Genomic DNA, 21,061 nt, shown 5'->3' on the forward strand with positions numbered 1-21,061 from the left:
TCCAATTCGCCAGCGACTTCTCGTATCGTAGTAACTAATTTTCACCTAGGCGTTGTGCTCGTTTGCATCTTCTCAAGGAAATCCTTAGCTAGCACATCTTCAATTTCGGCCAAGCAGCTGGCCACCTCTTTGTCGATGTCAGCATGATTATGTGGATTGGGGCAATTGACGCTAAGTGTTGAAAAGAAACCGTATAAATCCTGCAGCGAATTGATTTGCTGGCAGGTGAGCATCAAATGTCGGCCACGCTTCATATTGTTGGTCTGCGAAAACAACAGATGAACAAAAGCAAATAGGAAATGTTGTTAAGAGACATCATTGCTAGCTTACCGGCGAGTGCACCGCATATTTCATGTCCATTAGACGTCCAATGCGACGTATATGTGGCACATAGATTGTCGTTGGCAGCGTAGCAGTGACTGTCTGGTCATCGGTGCTGCCATTCATAATTGGCACCTCTTCATGCACATCGAATTCGGTGCCGACAAAGGCCCAGCGATACATTTGGAAGTGTGGCAAATTCGTGGCAGGTAGCACACAGCCCAGTTCGAGCAGTTTAGATGCCTCCAGTTGCACCGAACGCCAGTGTGTTACTTGATTTTGCGAACTCAAACCATTGCCAGAGGAGTTCGATGACCACGAAATATCCATGCCAGATAGTAAACGCATTTGTTGACTGTAGAGCGCATGAAATGAGAACGAATATGGGTATATGTATTAAATTGAAACGGCAGTAACAGCTCACCTCAAGTCTTCACTGTCGGACTTCAATTCCTGCTCCATAGCCAAAAATACATGCACCATTTCGGCGATGATGATGGGCCATAACGAAGTCACATGATCGGCAGACATGCGCAGCAAGAGCACGCGGAAGCAAAGAAAAACGGCCGCCTGCACGGAGGGTATCATGGAAAGTAGGCGCAAGCTGTTGGCGAGTTGTTCTGCGGCATAAATAAGACATTGCAATGAAAATGAAACAACAAAACAATGCATTAAAGGATATACCCACCTTGTATCTCGGGCATATACTTGTGGTACTGATCGAATTCACTGCAGAATATCACAAATGCCAAACGCTTCAGCAGCATGGCGCGCTGTTCGTACTCCTGTTCGCGCGACGTAAAAATATTCAAACTGCCGGTTTGCGTGAGCGAAACCCGACTCATCAACTCGCGGAATGTTGTGTTGTCATATGTCATCAGACTGTCCATTATTTGCTTCCAGAAGGGCAGGCAGGAAATGTCTAACTGGAAGAAGGAGTTGTCGAGCAGCAAATCCAGCATATCCTTGCGCCATGCCTTGCGCGTGTACTGATAGCCGCTGAGGCTGGCTAGCAGACTGGAGCTTGCATAGAAGGAAGGTACATTGCGCGCTGTGTGATTCTTCAAATACGGCGTGATGTTGTACAGCAGCGTCGTGATAATATTCACCACCTTGTCCTTCTCCTGAGAGCCGTACGCCACATCTAGCAGATTAGCCAACGTAGCCGCCAACACGCTCTGCGCTTGTACCGCATATTGTTGCTGTTGGCCGCCAATGCTATCGCGCACGCTTCCTTCAGAGCGCGCAGGTGCAATGTCCTCTTTGACAGCGAGATTGCGGCGCAGCCAAGTGGTTTGTTCCAGACAAGAACCGGCCACATTTGACAGCGAATCGACTAGCCGCGCGGTCACATCATGCAAATCGCGTATATCCTTTTTGTCAGGGAATGGCATTTGCGGGCAGCGCTGTACAAATTCATTGAGCAACATGAGCAACACAAATTGTGCTGGTGGCGACAAGCTGAGGCCATCGCGCAGCAAGGCTAATAGAGAGCTCCACGAATCGCCAAGCTGTGGCGCGGGCGCCGATTTCATGTAAAAGTAGAATAGCTCCAGTGCGCTCACTTCGATGGTGAGCTGCACGGGCGGGCGGTGTATGGGTGGTGGGTTGCGCACTACCTGGTGCAGCGTTTGCACAAATGAGTCCATGGGCATCACACGTATGCTGGAGACGAGCGTTACGAGGCTGAGCTGCTCCGCGCATGCTTGTGGCGCCGAATTGCGCTGATACTGTTCGGTAATGCTGAGCATAGAAAGTGGCTTTGCGCGCTTGATGTGCGCTTCTCCGCGCTCTTGCCAAGTAACTGCCACGGCCGCTAGGAAGTTAGCACCGTGATGCAGCGATACCGGTGAGAGGAATTCCATCAATTGTTGCTTCACCGGGCGCACCTGACCCAATTCGCTGTCCCAGACAGCAGCAACGCTTGTGACGATTCGCGAGAGATGCGAGAGCACTGCATTGCGCGCAGCCAGCAATTGCGGGTTTCGTGGCGCCTGCGCTTCGGATGATTGCGATGTGGCGGCGGCGGCGGCAGCAGCGCTAGAGAGGAATGAATGCACAATACTGTTGAGCAACTGTCCGGTATTCGAGCTCTGCGCCGAAACACTGGTTTGTGGGTAGGCCTGGTTGAAAAGGTGTGAGAGCGTAGTCTGTTGTGTGTTGTCGAGTAGGCAGTAGTGGCAGAGAATAGTGATGGCTTCGAGCTGTGAGACGACATAGTCGGGCGGGAAGCCACTCTGCTCCTTCAGTGTCAGCTTGGCAATGCGGTCGATGTTGTGGCAAAGCTGATGCACGACACTAATCACAATGTTTGTGAGCGATCCGCAGCTGAAGCAATTCAGTGACGCAGTCACTAGATCGGTCCAGTTACGATGCAGATGACGTAGCTGTTCATTCTGCAGTGCACTCAAAACCGCTGCCAAGAACATTGGCTGTTGGCTTATCAGACAGTTGGGCAAGTATTTCACATTGGTGGCGCTTGCATCGCCGGCAAAGTTGGAGAGACGCGTTGGCGATATATTACCCGAGGAGTCCTCTTTCCCGCTGGCCGCGCCATTCACATTTGCGCCGTTGCCCTCCTGTTTCAACAGCTGCACCTCATATTCGAGTTTTATCACAGACATGAGCAGGCGCAGTAGCTGCAGCTGCAACGATTCAGCGTGCAATTGATCGTCCAGTGGATTATTGAAGTTGAGAATGCGTGCTGGCAGAGAGTCGGCGTATTGCCGCTGCTGCCGCTGTTGCCCGTTGAATATGCTCACCGAGGAATTGAGGCAGTGCAGTATAACCTTCTGTAGCTTGCAACGTGCCATCAAATCGGCGATGTAGCAGGCGAGTCCTTTGCCCATGCCGCGCACAATGTCGATCAGCTCGGCGCATATTAGCGACAGCAGCTCAACGCTCTCGAGCTGCACGCGGCAGTTGCCCATCACGTCTTCGGCGCCGGGCGCATTTGCCGCACTGTCCGCATAGCGCGCTTCATGGTGGAAGAAACCGCGCGCGTAGTAAAGACAAATGGTCACAAGCACCTCCAGATGCATGCAAGCGCGATAGCTCTGCGCATAGTCTGTATTGCTGATGCTGCCGTTGAAACCTTTGCCCTGCATGCATTTGCGATGTCGTATAAGCAGCTGCTTCAGCGTGCCACTAGCGACCGAAGTGGTGATCGATAGGCAGAGGAAAGTGCGCGTGTCACAAGTGATAATATTGCGCAGCGTTTGGAACGCATAGAGCGTTTGCTTGGTGTCGTAGGCGCCACCTGCGTAGATGAGCATGTGTTGGTAATAGCAGGGCATCTGGTCCGCGGCTAGACGCGCGGATGCATCACCTACGCTTATGCTGGAATTGCCACTTTTCATAGAAGAGCGTTTGCTGCTGGCGTCGCCAACGCCGTTCTGTTGCTGCTGCGCGGCTGCATTTTGTCGCAGTATTTGTAAATTCTGCTTGCTTTTCTCCAGCGTTTCCTGAGTGAGCCCCCATTCGGATTTCTGGTTGTTGGGCTTTTGACTTGTCTCCAGGCTCAGAGTGCGTCGTTTATCTTCAACATTGATTGTGGAAGCAGTCGTGAGCGAGTTGGATTGTGAGCGCGATTCATACAATTCGTCATCGTCATCGTCGCTTTGCAGCGAATTGCAGGCGATGTGCTCCTCCTGTAAGCTATGCGGTTCAGCCAAACCAGAGTAACTGTTGTTGCTATCAGTGGAGGTTTTCGAAAGGCAGCTCATGCGTTTCTTGTCCCCACTGCCAGGTGATTTTTTGACGGCCGCGTGCTTCTTTTTGTGCAACTTTGTCGTGCCCTGCGCGCGTTGTGGTTTATGCTTATGCGTTTCTTCGTCCCGATGTTGCGAGGCATCACCTGGCGGCGCCTGTACTTGCTCCACCAAATCTTTGACAATCGTCTCCACTGCTGCTACTTCGCTGCCGCTCGCATTGCTTGCGGCATTGAAATATTCATCGGCAGCATGCGCAGAGTCGTCGAGTACACAATTTTGACCCTGAGGACCTAGCGAGGATTGTTCGTCTGTTGTTGAATTGACGGAAGCCAAACTTGAATCACCAGGCGTTTTTTCGCGTGTTAGTCTGTAAGTTTTGCGATTCTTCGTGCGCTCGTGTTGCGAAAGCAGCTCTGTTACGCGCTCGCAATCGCCCACGAAACGCTTGAGATTGCCGCCGACTGCAGCGGTGCCATTTCCGGCGCCAGTACTGGAGCTTATCGTCAAGCTGTCATCCTTTTCAACGCTCGTTTCGCGATTCTCCGACTCCGAATCGAACATGCTGCTCTCGGAATCATCTGTGAAGTCGCGTTCGAAGTCGTGCGCATCCAACTCTTCCTTGTCATCGTCATCCTCCGGGGCCACCTCGTCGTTTTGCTGCTCCTGCTCTGTGGCTTTCACACTTTGTGACTGTTCGGTTGCTTTTGCCATGGACTGTGAGTCGTTTTTCAGCGACATTTCCCGCATTTCGCACTCTGTCTCAATGTCACCTTCGTCATCAAAGTCCGGCGAATTGTCTAAGGGATTGACTATTAGCCCTATGGTTGCGTCCGGCGCTTCAGTTGCAGCAATGGTTTGTGGGAGTGTTTTGTCGCTTACAAAATTTGATGTCTTATTTTTGCTGCTCAAAGTAACGCCGAATATTTTTTTGTGAAAACTTCGTATGGGGCTCCGCTTCTTGCTGCTCGACGTGTCCATGTGATACTTTATGTTTCCATATTCCGAGCTAATGGCGTACACATCACGCTCCAGACAACTGTCGCCTTTGTTACCGCCTTGTTGTTGATTATCGCCCGCCTTCGAACGCCCTGCGCCCTCTTCGCCGTGCTCCTGCTGCAGCAAATGCAGATGCATTACGCTGATACGTTTCGTCTGTGGGCCAAGCAGTATCTTGTACAGCGGCTTAATGAGGCGTGGCAAATCGCCGCGCAGCAGTGCGGACTGTAGCCATTTGGTGACGCAAGTGCGTACGGACATATATTGCGGCAGCGCCAGTGTATCTAGCACCTTTAACAGCGTCTTCTCGAAGCCCTTTGATGGCTGCTTATCGCGTCCCAAATGCCAGAGCAATTCGAATTTGCGAAAACTCTTCGATTCGCTTTCCTTTAGTTGTTCAATGGCGGCCCGTGATACTGGACGCGCTGGTGAGGCACACACCAACTGTACATCGCGTGCACGGTCGTAGCGGTAATTACGCAACGCAGTTTGGGGCAGCAAGCTGCTGTATTGCTCACCCCAGCCGGTGGCTGCCAAGGCGTCGGCGGCAGCGAATTGTTGGTGCATACTGTGCGCATACATGCGATTGCCGATGGTGGTTTCGACCAGGCCGCTTTCCAGACAATTGTGCAGCTGATAGAGCAATGCTGTTATCTGTGCCGGATCGATGCCCGCCTCACCCAAGTAGTTCCACAGCACTGAGATGACCAGCTGGAAGATGCGCGTCTTGTGTTCAATGTAATTCACGTGGCCGAATTTGAGCAGAGGCAGCATCACCACAAAAGTGACGCCAGGACTGGTTGTGTGCTCAATTTGCGACTTCAAGAGGCTATGGACAGATAAAAAGCGACATTAGTGCCATTCAATTCTACTACCAATTCCTTCTATACGTACCTGATCAAATCGAAGAGCGTTGTAATTGTGGACAGTTGCAATTCTTTGTCGCTTTGCGTGTATGCCGCTGCGAGGCACAACACCTTGAGCCAACTCGGTATGTCCTTGTCAGTCTTGTCCAGCACAATATTCTTATTGCAATTGGGGAATGTTGACATTTCCACTAACAAATTGGCAGCCAATTTGATCGCGTTACGCAGGCTATTCGATAAACGTAAGTCCATGAGCGCTTGAATGCGTCGTTCGGTTCGGTCATCGCATTTTTGCAAAACACTTGCATCTTGCGACTCATCGCCGTCATCACTGGCGTCGCTGGTAGTCGAGTCGGTGGCCGTGGATGCGTTAACCGAGTGGCCCAATGAGCGATTGAGCAAACTGTGCAGCTGCTTGGAACGACTCATTATATTCACGCGCAATGTGTCGAACAATCGTTCGATTTCTAACAAGCGCTCTGGGCTTAGGTCCTCATATATCTGTTCGTTCTGGAAAATATGCTCCACACTGAGCGGCTGATCGCGTTCAACTTCGACTTTGATGCGACATTTTTCTTCATCTACAGCAGTCGCTTGTCTGATCTGTAGCACATGACGCGTTAGATAGAGTTCGAAAAAGATTTCGTATTGACGTATGCATTTCTCCAAAATCGTGAACTCTTCTTCATTGTTGGCGTTCACTTCGTTATAATCAAAAATCAATTCTTCCTCACGTTCCTTCGACAATTGCTCGGTGGCGGGTGCGCTCTTCGGCATGTCATCTGTTTCGTCGGTGGTTTTAAGTATTGCTGGATCTAGCGATTTGGGCCCCGAAAGTGCAATGTCCTTGGGGCGCGTCTTCTTGGGACTGGTGCGCATGCGCATATATGGCGTTTTTGCTTTGGATTTCAATTTTTTAATGCTTAGCGGCGTGTCCAAGTCTGAAGATGATTGTGGTTCGATGATTTGGCCAGTGTCGGGACAGATCTGTAAAATGTTTTTGCATTAAAATATTTCAACAACTCTATTTAAACATTCAAATATGCACTAAAATACCTCTTTGTCTAATTCCGACAACTTCGATGTCGATTTGGCCTTCTTCTTCTTAGGACTTTTGCGTTCCATGTGCTGATTAGAGTTGGAGCGTCGCATGGGCGGTTCGGTGTATGCGCTGTGCACGGAACCTTCTTTATTTTTGCCATGCGACATGCTGCTATCGTCACCCGAAAAATGATTTAGCTTGGAATCAGATTTGCTCTTCTCTAGTGCAAACATAGCGCCTGCAACCTGCGCGATCGATGTATTCTTAAGCACGCCCTTGTTGGCGCTGCCGCCCTTCTCATCCGAGGACGAGTAATAGCCGTGATTGGCACGCGGAAGCAACTTAATGGGGCTACTAAAAGAGCAAACATTTTATAATTAAATATTTGAAACAAAAAAACCAAAAAACAGCCCTTACGTAATCATGGGCTGCACACGGGAAACGATTTTCATGCACAGCTTTAAGGAAGCGGTTATTTCATCGCTGCTTATATTATCCAGATGTATGGTGAGCATCTGCGTGATAGCTAGAAATACTTTTGGCAAATAAATACGCGTCGTCTCGTTGTACATTTCCAAGGAGATGGTTTCCAAAAGGAATTCAGTGAGGTAACATATTTCTACCAGACTCGGATCTCCTGAGCCGACTTCACATTGAAACTTGGTTTCAGTGCTGCTGCGCGAGATGCTGCGGGATAATCTACCTCTGGATTGTGAGCGGTTCATAGCTTTGTTGGACTGAAACAAATTTGATAATTAGTTTTGAATATATTGTTTTTTTTTTTTAGTTCAAAAAGAGTTCTTGGTATGAATTTTCGAAAAAGAATTGGATTTAAAACTTTTCTTTTGGAACCTCTTCTAAATACACAAATTCTTTATTGTTTGTAAGAAATTACTTAGTCCTGCCATAAGTTCTGTTACAAGTTTTGTCCGTTATAGATGAGGAAGTAAAGGGTGGTTAAGTTTCAAGGGCCGGTTTTGATTTTGAATAAAATAATTTTTTTTTTAAGAAATTATTGTCATTTCTCTTTATTATGATAATATTGGTATGCCCAAAGAAAGAAGTCCAACGGTGTCGTTGACGTTTAAGTGTGGTTCATATTCAACATCGGCCCTTGAAATTTAACCACCCTTTATAACACTTTTTTTAATGAACTTAGTTTCAGTTACGGCGGCCGCAGTAGTCGAATTGGTTTGTGCGTGACTACCATTCGGAATTCAGAGAGAACGTAGGTTCGAATCTCGGCGAAGCACCAAAAAAAAAAAAAATTCTAATAGAGATCGCTCCTCGGCAGGCAATGGCAAGACTATGAGTGTATTTTTGCCATCAAAAAGCTCCTCATAAAAAATATCTGCCGTTCGGAATCGGCTTGAAACTGTAGGCTCCTCTATTTGTGGAACAATATGAAGACGCACACCACAAATAGGAGGAGGAGCTCGGCCAAACATAAATAAATATAGTAAAAAAAAAATTAATTTTCATTCGAAATGGTCGCCCTTTGCTTTTACACAAGCCTTCAAACGATTAGGCCATTCAGCTATTGCAGCACGCACGGTTTCCATGGATATAGACGCCGCTGCTCGAACCAAAGATTGTTTGAGACTCTCCAAATTTCTGTGAGGTATTCGACAGGCCGTTGTTTTCCAATTCTGACCATAAACTGTAGTCCAATGGATTCAGGTCTGGACTTCCAGGACGAGAGTACTGCCCTACTGCTTCACCATGCTTTCCTCCTGGTACACTTACAAGACAGTCCCTACCAAACCTTTATGACGGCTGGATGGTCACCCTTGGAACAACATTTTTTGCGTCTTTAGAAGTTATAGCGTCGATTTTGTGATAATGATAAACGGTTCACTAGACAGGGCTAGTTTACTGGGGGGGGGAGGCAGCCCTTGGTCGAAAAAAACCCGAGTCGTTCCGGTAACGCAGCAGCGGCTGCAAAGGGAATGTTTCTACTGACAACAACAGCAAGATGAAAATCGGATTGTGTTCATTCAGTGGGTACCAAATCTACCCTGACCATAGTCAAAATTGACGGAAAGACCTTCATTTTCCTCGACAAGAAATGCGAACGCTCCTACTTGACCCAGCGCAATCCGCGTAAGGTTACCTGGATTGTGTTGTATCGCCGTAAGCACTGCAAGGGTACCCAGCGTGCCATCGTCGGTGCTTCGCTTGCCGAAATCATGGCTATACGTAACATGAAACCCGAAGTACGCAAAGGCCCAACGCGAGCAGGCTATTTAAGCCGTCAAGGAGTAAAAGCGTGCTGCTAAGGTTGCAAAGAAGACCACACAGCCCGCTCAGACCAAGGTTAAGGCTGCATCCAAGCAGAAGACCGCCAAAGTGAAGCAGAAATCTGCGCCCCGTGTTGGGGGCAAGCGATAAATTAGTGCTGATGCCGAGGCGATTTGCTTTGCAATATCGGTAGCATTTTTTTGTGGTCTGTGAACGCATTTGGGGTTAAAATAAGATAATTTAATTGTATTGAGGAAGTATAAATTAGACGTCCTTTTACTTTGTCATCGATTTTGTCGTTTTACTTATTAAAAACTTCTTCAACAGTGAAAATTACCGCATCTGTGATAAGAATATTTTCATGGCCTTTTACCGCGTGCCACCGAAGAATCTGCTTGCATCTGTCGAGTCTAATTTTCTTCGGGCGCGTTGTCCAAAGATGACCAGTTGAGCGACGGAAGGCTTTCATGTGGAGATCATCTCTAATTAGATTTGACATGGATTTGGTCGATACATTCATTTCCCTGGGCATGATTTTCTGTTTTCTAAGGGAATTTTTGCGAATTCTTTCTCAAACGGCTTTTATGGCTGCACTGGTTCGAAGCATGCGAGGACTGCCACTTATTTTTCTGGTTGTTACTTCTGTTATTGTGTGGAAAGCAAACCTTCTCGAAATATTAAGTTTTTTCAGCAATTCGTAAATCTCACTTGCACTATTAACACACTTTTGTAAGGCAATCACTGCAATGCGATTTTCCTTAGCTCTCCATTCCCTTACTAACAAGCGAAATTTGCCACGAAACTGAGTATAATTTATGAGTCGATAAGGCATAGGAACAAAAGCAAAAATAATCGAACTTTTTTCTGCGAATTTTTTCTCGCCGTATGCATTGTAAAATTTGCCACAGAATTTATGGCCAGACTAAGTATGTTGAAGTATTTTTTGCATTTTGGTAATATCAGTTGTTCTAGTGGAAAAAGGTATACAAATGTAATATCTTGCTCTGCTTCACTCACCTTCTTGCAGGACTTGTCATACATGGTGGTCATAAAACTCCAAATATACGCCGGATCGAATGTGGCAAAAAGCAGATTAGCGGACTTTACCACCTCCACATTACTGCTGCTCGATAGCGACATGGTGCGTATAATGTCGCACAGCACATGATCCAACACTGCACTGCCAATTTCAGCTTTGTCCAGCAGTGAAACCATAATGCGATAAGGCTTCAAATCCACAGGTGTGCTCTCCAAGCTGAATTTCAATGTACAAATCAGAGATTGTATTACAATGTATTTTGAATGCTTTTCAAAATACGTTTCCGTCTCGGCTGGTGCACCATCTAAAGATGTTGTGTCATATGTCGGTGAGTTCTTTGCCACTTCGCTGCCCAGCAACCACGAATACAAACGCCTATTCAATGACATATCGCGTCGCAAAATAGTATTCAAACCGTTTGTGACCAATTTAATTAGATCAGATTCGGTTAAGTAGATGGTATGCATGGGAAATCCGAGTAACAAAAATTCGAGTGTATTGCGTTGCACTAAAATCACGCTGTCATTGAGACAAGCACACAAACCCGACATCATAATGTCGCGATTGTGTCCCATAATAAATACTTGCTCCTGCATGCTCAGACGCTTGTTGAAATGCTCCAGTAGATAGGTGACAGCAGGCAAGCGAATGGAGGCATTTGTAGCCATACATTCCCAGAGCACTGAGTAGAAGTGTGTAGGATTGACGGCGGTGCAAACTTGTGTCAATAGTAAGTTAGTGCGATCGAAGTGATCCAAACCATTCTCATAGCCAGGCAGCACGCCGCTAAGAAAGCCACTCAGTGCTGGACGCAATTTATCACCCAGTGGCACAAAGTAGGTCTCGTAAATGCCCAACAATGCGGGACGCACATTCATTGCTGCATAGCCAAGTAGCGGAAAGAGGCCGGCGCTGAAAGGTTTGAGAAAGTGTGGCAGAGTGAGAATAATCACGAGGCGAAAGGTACCAAAAAATATAACACACGAACCTGTAGATGAAGAGCTCTTGCGCCAAACGCTCTGCACCAGTTTTGCTGAAGATGACATCGTACGTCTCCAGCGCCTTTAAATGCACTCCAGATGGCAGTGCTGGATGCATGCATTGCGCCAAACGTTTGGAGATTTTTATGCGTCGCGGTATCACCTGATATTGTGTATTGCTGGATATGGCCTGCAAAGGAAAAATTGAACTAAGTGAAGTGAACGATAAACATTGCAGAGTTATTTACAAAATTATAAAACAAAAAGCGTAAATTGTTCAAAAAAAAAAAAAAGAAAGAAAATAGTCATTTAAAGCGGACATATACTTTTATCAGCAAACGCTTGGCGTGTGTGCGTTTTATTGCATATGCATGTGTGTATGGTGTGCGTGTGTATGTGTGGATGAGTGTTGGGTAAAAGTACTTTTCTGACATTTGACTTCTTTCCTGATTTTTATACACTTATCAGGTCGTCGTTTTTCTTAAAGTCGCAAATATAGACCGATAACAAAGGAATGGATGTAAATGGATGTGCTAATGGCAGGAGTGGTAGACAACAAAAGCAAGCAAATAAAAATGTAAGCTGATAAAATAAAATTGGGACCTCATTGGCGCCCAGTGAAATAAGCGTAACTAATTTGGGCAGATTTTCAAACCGAAATTAAAACAAATACGTAATTTAAGTAAACCAGCGCTGATATGATCCGCTAAAAGGATTCTTAAACCTAAACAAAGCTAATTTTTATCAAGTCTTAAACAATATAAATGATTTGGCATTGTAAAGGGGTTTCCAATAACAGGTGTTATTTTGTTTTGAATAGCCCGCTATTTCGGTAGATGTCACTTTTGAAGCTGTCACCCTTTGATAGAAACTACGCCATTAAAAAAATAGAACGATTTAGGTCTTAAAGTTGTTGTTGTTGTAGCAGCATAAACATTCCCATACTTACATACGGGGAATGCTGCTGAAGTGACAGTCCTTGGCCGGATATAAATCCGGGTCGTTTCGGTAACGTAGAACCGACTGTCGTGGAAACGAGGTCTTAAAGCTCATAAAGTCCAGTTAACACAAGAACTCAAGCCGGCCGATCATCAACAACTCGTGTCTTTGCTGATTGGGTCATTGAAATGCATGAAAATGATCCGGAATTCCAACGAAAAATCATCTCGAGTGATGAGGCCCATTTCCACGTCGGTGGCTTCGTCAACAAGCCAAATTGTCGGTTCTGGGGCTCAGAAAATCCAAGAGTTATTGTTGAAAAGCCTCTCTATCCTCAACGTGTGACTGTTTGGTGCGGTTTATGGTCCGGCGGAGTCATTAGACCTTACTTTTTCGAAAATGAAGCTGGAGCAACAGTTACGGTGAATGGATTGCGGTATCGAGAGATGATTAAGGGGACCCCGTGGTCTAGAAATTTCAAAGAATCGATTTTTTTTTCGATATTTCGAAAGTATAGATATACTGTGAAATTTTCAAGTAGGTAGAGAGCAGTCCGCGCGCTTCTGTCCCTCAAACTTAAAACTCATTTATCTTGAAACGACTTTTTCGGCACGGCGGGGATGAAAACAAAAAAACTATTCAACCGAATCACTTGAAATTCGGATATGTTGTTCACAACATGTATCGCTATCGTCGAAACTAGAATCATAATTTTATTTAAATAATATAATTTCCTATTTTTTTAACTAAAAAGTGAAAAAAAATTCGGATATGTTGTTCACAACATGTATCGCTATCGTCGAAACTAGAATCATAATTTTATTTAAATATATTAATTTCCTATTTTTTTAACTAAAAAGTGAAAAAAAAACCCGATTTTACGAACCTTTTTTTCAAAAGTGCGCCATTTTGTCAATTTTTCATTTTTTCGATTTGTTCTAGTTCCGACCATAACTGCACTCTTTCTGATTAAGAATCTTCTAGAATTTTGTGTTTCAGATGAGTAGAAGTCTCGAAATCATCTACGCCGTCCGGGTTCGATTTTCCGAGAGGGTCATCTTCAGCGGCATTTTTATAATAATATTGTTTCAAAAGTAATAAAAAGTTTTTTTGCATGCTCAATAAACGTACTAATAAGCCCGAAAAGTTGAAACATTGGCCCCTATTATGAGCAACATTCGATCTTCGACTGTAGTCGAAAGTGCTGATCGAACGAATTTTCATTTGGTATTATGGTGCTCATTCGTTGAAGAATAGGACTATTGTGAATTTCGATCGCTCGACGCATTTACAATAGATAATTTTTTCTCAGCTGATACAGCAAATCAAAATAAAAGAAAAACCGATTGTGTTGAAATTCTTTGCTAACATTATTTTTAAAAGGTAGAAAAAGTATTTTTTGTGAAAATGAGTACAACGGAGTTGTGGTTCGACGATTCATCGGACGATGAAAGATTAGTGGAACTAGCTAGAAGTAGGAAACAGTTGAGGGACGCATCCAACCACCTAGAAATGGCTTCCACTGAGTAAATTTAGAGCTTTCAAAATGTGTTGACGTACTTAATATTACAGAAATTTCCTTACAGATTTTTAAAGAACTTTAGATTATCTAAAGAGCCGTTTGTGAACCTACTGTCCAGTACAGAAAACCAGTTGCAGCAGTGCACCCGAGCCAAATTGATTCCAAATATTTTAAAGCTAGCCACAGTTCTGCGAGTTTGTGCTCAGGGATCGTACCAATTGAGTATTGGTAATGAAGGTATGCTAGGACTTGCTCAACCCAATGTGTACGATGATGCTGAAGATATTGAAGTGGAGTCAAATAACGGAGAATTAGAAAACATAAGAAATGAAATTTTGAGAATATTATAGAAAAATCTAAAAAGTATCAAATATAAACCTTTACACCACACTTTCTGTTTTATTTTTGTTATAAATTTTCTTTATTCAATTATTCGTCATTCGAAAAAAATATGAAAATGTATTTCTATAAACATCACAAAAAAAAAACCGTTATTAAGCTTAATCCATTTTGCTGCCGTTCTCACTGGTGGTCCCAAGCAATTCAGCTCCGTTGTAAATTCCTCCCATTTGTTTGCTGCTTGAAGTTTGATGCAAATCCCTTTTGCGAATTGTGGATTCGCCTTTCTAATTGTTGTTTGGTACTCACGACTTTCGCCCTGCATAATATTAACAAAATTAGTATATATTTATTATTTGGTTACTATAAAACCATAAATAATCGCAAACAACTTACACTTTAACAAGTTTTCCCACTATACGCTACACGATCGAAAGCAAAATTGCATTCGACTCTAAATTCGGTAAACAACGAAAATTTCGATAGGGTTGCACCGCTCATAATACCAAATTGACATTCGATTTTCGATCTTCGACAACCAGCGAATATCGAAGATCGAATATAACTCATAATAGGGGCCATTGTTTTTTAAATTTTTAATGGCAAAAACAAAAATCGTGAAAATAGGTGAAATTTTCGTGCTCTAGACCACCGGGTACCCTTAAAGATTTTTTATGGCCAGAATTGGATGGTATTGATCTGGACAACGTCAACGTTTATTTTCAACAAGAAGCAACGAAACCATTGATTGAATATCAAAATAACAACTCTTATTGGAAAACCCTTTACTTATATCTTATACAGCTGCCGTAGCCGAATGGGTTGGTATGTGACTAACATTCGGAAGAATGTAGGTTTGAATTTCCGCGCATTAAACACCAAAATATAGTTTTTTCTAATAGCGATAGCCCCTCATCAGATAATGGCAAACCTTCGAGTGTATTTCTGCCATGAAATAGCTCCTCATAAAAAACCATTTGCGGTTCGGAGTCGGCTGAAAACTGTAGGCCCCTTTATTTGTGGAACAACATCAAGACACACATTAAAAATAAGAGGAGGAGCTGAGCCAAACACACTAAAAATGTGTACGCCAATTATATATACATATATGTATGTAGTACATATCACTCAGCAAAATTGTCCATGAAATTTTATTTTCATGTTACAAATATTTTCAATTTTTTCATTCACTAAACGTCATAAAGTTATCTTCAGCATTCATTTGATGTAAGCACCCACTCACTAATCGTTTCTGTAAAAGTTTTCGTGTGCTATGCAGTCATTCAAAATAAATTCTGCTGATAGCGCAGAAATCAGCTTTATTAACTGTTAATTTTTTTTTTGTTTACTTTTTCACATCTCTCTTTAATACAACAATCAGCTTCAAGTTATTCCGTAAAAAATATGTATTAATTATTCGCTACACGAACAATGGTCTCAAGAAATTTATCACCAAGCAGTCGAGGAGTCATAAAATTAATTACTTGGTTTCAGGAAGCACCTAGCGCGTTATCTTCTTTGCAATGTGTTATCTATGTGTACATAAATAGTTGGGCATGAGTCAATTACTAATTGTCAACTGTAATGTTTATTCAATAAACTCAATATCTGACATAAATTGTCACGCAAACAAACATTTGCAAAGTATCGGGAATTGTTTGCTATGATTTCATTAATCTACTTACATATATAAATACTTAAGTATGCCATATGACGCTTAACTAAAAAAAAATTACAACCGCTATTGCTGCATACCTTGCTAAGCTTTCCAAGCGCCGATATCAGGTCAGCCCACTCGCTCGAATATTCAAAGTTGCGCAATGCTTTATCAATATTTGACATATAATTACGATACTTAGTTTCCGCCAGTAGTTTTTTCTCCTCCATCAAAGCATCAGCTGTATCCATTTTGATGTGTTCGTTTTATTTCCCCTCCAAATATTTATTTTAAAATTTCTAATGAACTGAATTGAGACGACCCTTTATATGATGACGCCCTTTTATATGCTGTTAGACCTGTAAAGTAATCGCAATTAATTATACAATACAATACATACGTGCATATATCAATAATTTGTAATTGAATGCAATCTTAGGTTTTGATAAACAACTTTCATGATGATTTTACAAAGTATCTCCAGGCAATGTGGCATTTTTAAATTTCTATTCTGAGAACGTCACAGCTGTGATTCCACATCAATTTGATAAAAATATAATAAGCAGGAAAATCGATTGGCATTGAACTCTGTCCACAGCAATCTTACATGGCAAGGAACACTTGTTGCGCGGAGTGTGTAAGAAAGCATTCCAATATAATAACACTTTGATGTGGCAGTAATATTTTCGCTCTTCGCAACATTATTATGTATGCTTTGAAAAAGTTTGCCAGTTAAAATGTTTTGGATATTTTATACATTGCTTACAACAGATTTTCTTTGTCGATTAGACTCGCCGTAATCTTTTTTGTTTTGCAACTGTCGTTTTGCGAAAATGAAATTTGTATATACATCTGCCCCCCTATTGCCGCATAATTCCACTAGTCAAGCAATAATTTAGCAACGATCACATATGGTACGAAAGGCAGCGTCGAGCAGTCACTCGAGCAACGAACCAAACCAATGTGTTCATTCAATTATTGCGAATCTAATTCCACACAAACGAGCAATTGTTTATTTACTTCGTGTCGTTTTGTGTTCTGTACATACATATATGTGCATGTATCCACAATTTCTAATGTAGGTTTATTTTTTTAAAAACTATTGTGGTATTTAAATTTTGCTGTCCGCTTATTTCCTCGCCTCTTGCTTGAGTTGTTTCTACCGTACATTGCATCGGTAACTTTGTGTGAACAATCCAAATCAATGGGTGATGGGTGACCTTACGTTATTGAGCCTTTCAAAGAAGCAAGAGCACCATTATCTTCACAACCACCACTTACCTTTCCACGCTAATCAGAAACTACACAAAGGGACACTGTGTTCGATATTGGATTCTATACATTGCGTTGGTTGTTACTACTTCTGACTTATTGTAGGTGCTTCTCCACCGTAGCTTTACGTTACCTCTATTGCGTTGTTGTCGATGACACACCAGCCAATCTGCCAATGCCAACCCAATTTACAACTTTCAAGTTTTATTTTCACTCCACTTCACTTTTTCTTTCTTTTGTTTGCCAAATCCACAAACTTTTCAATTAATTCTATGTTTTCAATGCCTTTCTGTCGGCAAAATATTGCTCCAGAGCCTTAAATGTTATCTATATTTGAATTTTATCACATAATTGCGGTTCTCGATTATCGCTTTTTCGCAAGAAATGTAAAAATTGCGTACGATTATCGCAACTTTGAAGTGAAAAACAGTGAAAAAATCTGAATCTGCTATTTGTTCATTTGACAAGTGCAGGCAGTGCTGCCAAGTCTGGCGAGTAATTAACCGAAGTTGCCAGTTCGGTTGTGTAGCAGAGTTGGAGTTTTATTTTTATGTTACCGTTAATTAAAATGGAAAACGATCAAGGCGAATTGCGTATCGTAGGTGGCGCCATTAAAAAACAGCTGTTTTAATTTTTGCGATTTTGGTAAGTCTGACGTCAGTTCCTTTTCCAGTACAAATCAAACAAATAAAAGGAGGCGAAATTACATGTTTGTGGAAATTCAATGAATGATTTAAACTAAACAAACTAAACTAATATAAACTAAAAAACAACTAAACAACAAAATACAAATTAATATAAAGCTTCAAATGCAGTTTGTTTGCGTTTTTATGCGGAAGACGCCGTGTCAAAAAAGTGTGTGTTCATGTGCGTATCATTTATTCTGTTTGGTTGTTTTCATTGTTTTCGCCTACTCTTTCATTCATCCCACAAACAAGTAACTTTCTTCACAATCGAAAAATTCCCCTTCCATTTGGTTGTTTATTCATGAGCTCTTACGACACAGCGATTTCGGAAGACGCAACCAAGTATTCTATCATCCTTGGCCTACTTTAACTTTTCATTCTTTTATATTGGCGGACCTTGATTCTGGGGTCCAATAGTGCGACATGTCATGGTTTTGAAAAAATTGGATTTAATGTGCTGTAAAACCTTGTTATCTCAGATTAAGAAATTAAACTCAATTTAAAAATTATTTCTTTATTATCTAATGGGCAAGGAAAAACCTTTGGTTTGAAAATTGGTAATTTTAAACCGTTCAACAAACTTAAAAATATATGTTACAGTCGCACAGGAGTTGTAAATTAAACAGTCTATTACTTGTGTACGTTTTATTTCCAGAAAAATCTTCCTGGAAACCAGGAGGGATGGAATAAAAGATTGCGCCTTCCGGATTCACTATGACGTCAAGCTCCGAGAATATACACTTTCTGTATTCAATTCGCCTTGCTGGAAAACGAATAAATTTTAGACAATATTTAGTGTGAGGCAATATTTATTGCTACTCATGCTTTTGTGCATCCTCCTGCTGTTGGTGCGATCAAGAAAGTAATTCTACGCAAAACTATAAGTCGCATTTCAAATGTCGTCTGATGATATATGAGAGCAGCCTGATTGGTTTTCTTTGAATGTTACCAATGATCGCAAACCGGAAGCAGGAGTTCACATTCACAATGATGTGCATATAAAATAAAAAAATACTCAACATACCAGCCTCCGTGAATCTAGCCCAGCTCAGAGCCACCAACATCTAACTTCACTTTGTATGTAAGGCCTCTTAAACACACTGAACTTCTCCTCCACTTCCACTGTTCTGACTTGGGTTTACTCGGTTGACTGGTGCCGTCAGCCATTTCGAGCGGTGAACGCAGGCGCCACATACCAAAACGACGGCATCAACTTCCTGAGCTTAAACTGCTTGGTGCCACTTGGTCCTGCGGGGCAAGTCTGAAGCGATTTTGGAGGCGCTACACCTTTATCGAATGCTTTCTGATCGCCCGTAGTTTGTCTGCTCGGAAATAGCTTTGTCTATAAGGAAGTGATTGGGAGTGAGGGTTCCATCGGTAGGTGAATCTAAGGGAATATGGGTTAGCGAACGGAAATTGACGATGCTCTGGGCTTCGTCTTTGCTGGCAGCCTCCCGCATGAGGGTTAAGAGGGCAATTGAAAATCCATTCCATCTCCTTCTTGGACAACACATCCGCAATCTTGCCACATTCGAATTCGTACAGCTGTTCCTTAAGTTCTATATCTGCTCCAACAAAATCTGTGCCGTTATCAGAAGGAATACGTACTGGAGTATCCAGGTGATTTATAGTGTTGTGAACACACATCAAACAAGTGTCGCTTGATAGGTCTCTGGTTATCAAATCAGTAGTCAAACAGGTAAATAGTGCTATCCAACGTTTCTCACTTCGACGACGTGCTGCTATGAAGTATGGCTCCATGTTGTCTAATCCAAAATACGAGAATGGCCTTACGAATAGCATAACAACTGACTTACCGGCGGTAGCTAGCTTTACTGCGACTCCTACGTAAGGGCTCCAGTACAGCTGGAAATTTATTGCCCTGACCGGATTGTCATCGTTTTTCTGATGCCAGGCGGGATGATAATGATCCACAACGAAGTTGGTGACGTAATCTACCTTCGAAAATTTCAGCCATGGTTCGAGATCTTGGAAGCTTTAGGCCTACGCTTTTCCGGTTTTGAAGCGTTCGCCCTTACGTACAGTTGTACTTTGCACAAGACTCTTATCTCTTCTATCGTCCTCACTTTCTATGTTGTCGGTACAGCGTCTCCTCCTCTTCCTTTGCGACCATCAGCTAGCGGAGCCGCTGAATCTTTATTCGGTTCACTAAGTCTATGTAGCCGTAAAGCTTGTACAGCTTATTGTTTCATCATCAGCGATACTCGGTCTTCCCAACGAGTCCAAAAATCATTCCCAGAACCTTTCTCTTAAACACCTCAAGGACGCCTATTGTTGTTGTTGTAGCAGTAATATACGCCCTGCCAGTGCAGTGTATATCACCGGTCGTCTTCGTCTAGCTTATCTAAAGGTAGGCCCAGGAAACTTGCTGCTCGGACAGGTGGGGTCCAGAGGGAGAAGGGTGTTAGATGAGTAGGTTTTAAGGTGCACGTGAAAAGGTGGTTAGTGTCATGTGTATGTGCCTTCACATACCGGACATATGTTTGGTATGTCGGGGTCGATTCTGGAGAGCTAGGAGTTTAACCTGCTACAATATCCCGAACGTAATAGTGCTAAGGTTACGCGGGTCACATGGGAAAGCAGGAGCTCTTCATTTGTTGGTTGGACTCCGATTACGGCATTCTATGATCTGAAGCTTACGGGAAGTGACGGTCTCCCGATGAATGTCGTTTATTGTGTGTCTAAGCACTGTTTAGTCCAGTTGATGTCTGCTTGTTTTGTCTTGGATCTCGTCGGCGTAATTGAGGAGGTGTCTCCTGACGTGCCTGGCAGCTCTGGCTCAAGCAGGTATCTCCAAGGGTAAAACTTGCGGTAGCAACCTCACAGGAACTGCTTGCTTGTTTGTTGTGAAGGTGTTGAAGAGGGGACATCAGGAGGCAACCCGCCCTCAAGGACGCCTCATTGGATGTTGTCCAAGTTTCTGCACCATACAGTAGGACGGTGGGCTTTAGGCTCCGTTTGTGGTGATAGGTGGTTGCACCAGTGGATTACGCGAGGTAGAGGCCGTGAGGGCTAAGTGCGTCTATTGACACAGTCAAAGCGCATCTCTATGTGTTTTAAAGCCAGAGCAGGTCGTAAGGTGGAACTACCTGTTGCACTAGTTGCGTCTATTCGATGTGGAGTTTGGGTACCTCCTTTTGGTAGTTAGAACCCCTTCTTGGCATTACCCTGCTCTAAGCAGAACTTGTTACAACTGCCTTGGATTTGGTGTATTTTTCATCTCTGAAGGATATTGCTGACAAAAGTTTGGTATGGTATTTTTTTTTTTTTAATTTTTTTTTTTTTTTTTTTAAATTATTCTATAACATCTTAAGATTATTGTGTGAAAGTTTGAAGTGCATTAGAGTAAAATTAACAAAGATACAAAGGATTAAGTATCTACCTCTCCAACCGGATTTCACGCTGCCGAAAATCTTTAAACGCGTTT

General features: G+C 43.1%; 1 protein-coding gene and 1 pseudogene across 1 annotated transcript in view; one reads left to right on the forward strand and one right to left on the reverse strand.

Annotated features, from left to right (window-relative positions):
* The window catches only part of LOC128868481 (protein dopey-1 homolog), an 18,216-nt gene extending 823 nt beyond the window's left edge, over positions 1 to 17,393 (reverse strand). Inside the window, exons 1-11 of the mRNA XM_054110613.1 lie at positions 17,061 to 17,393; positions 15,754 to 16,014; positions 11,207 to 11,388; positions 10,197 to 11,130; positions 7,356 to 7,675; positions 6,953 to 7,292; positions 5,925 to 6,883; positions 1,010 to 5,859; positions 746 to 941; positions 331 to 676; positions 1 to 263 (exon numbers count right to left, since the gene is read on the reverse strand). The exon at positions 1 to 263 is cut by the window's left edge and continues 823 nt beyond it. Coding sequence (XP_053966588.1) covers positions 42 to 263; positions 331 to 676; positions 746 to 941; positions 1,010 to 5,859; positions 5,925 to 6,883; positions 6,953 to 7,292; positions 7,356 to 7,675; positions 10,197 to 11,130; positions 11,207 to 11,388; positions 15,754 to 15,906 — 8,502 coding nt within the window. The 5' untranslated portion in view covers positions 15,907 to 16,014; positions 17,061 to 17,393 and the 3' untranslated portion in view covers positions 1 to 41. The remainder of the gene's footprint in view (positions 264 to 330; positions 677 to 745; positions 942 to 1,009; positions 5,860 to 5,924; positions 6,884 to 6,952; positions 7,293 to 7,355; positions 7,676 to 10,196; positions 11,131 to 11,206; positions 11,389 to 15,753; positions 16,015 to 17,060) is intronic.
* On the forward strand, positions 8,914 to 9,438 carry LOC128868482 (60S ribosomal protein L24-like; annotated as a pseudogene).
* Positions 17,394 to 21,061: the final 3,668 nt, after the last annotated feature.

This window comes from Anastrepha ludens, chromosome 6 (genome assembly GCF_028408465.1).
Source record: "Anastrepha ludens isolate Willacy chromosome 6, idAnaLude1.1, whole genome shotgun sequence".
NCBI lineage: Eukaryota > Metazoa > Arthropoda > Insecta > Diptera > Tephritidae > Anastrepha > Anastrepha ludens.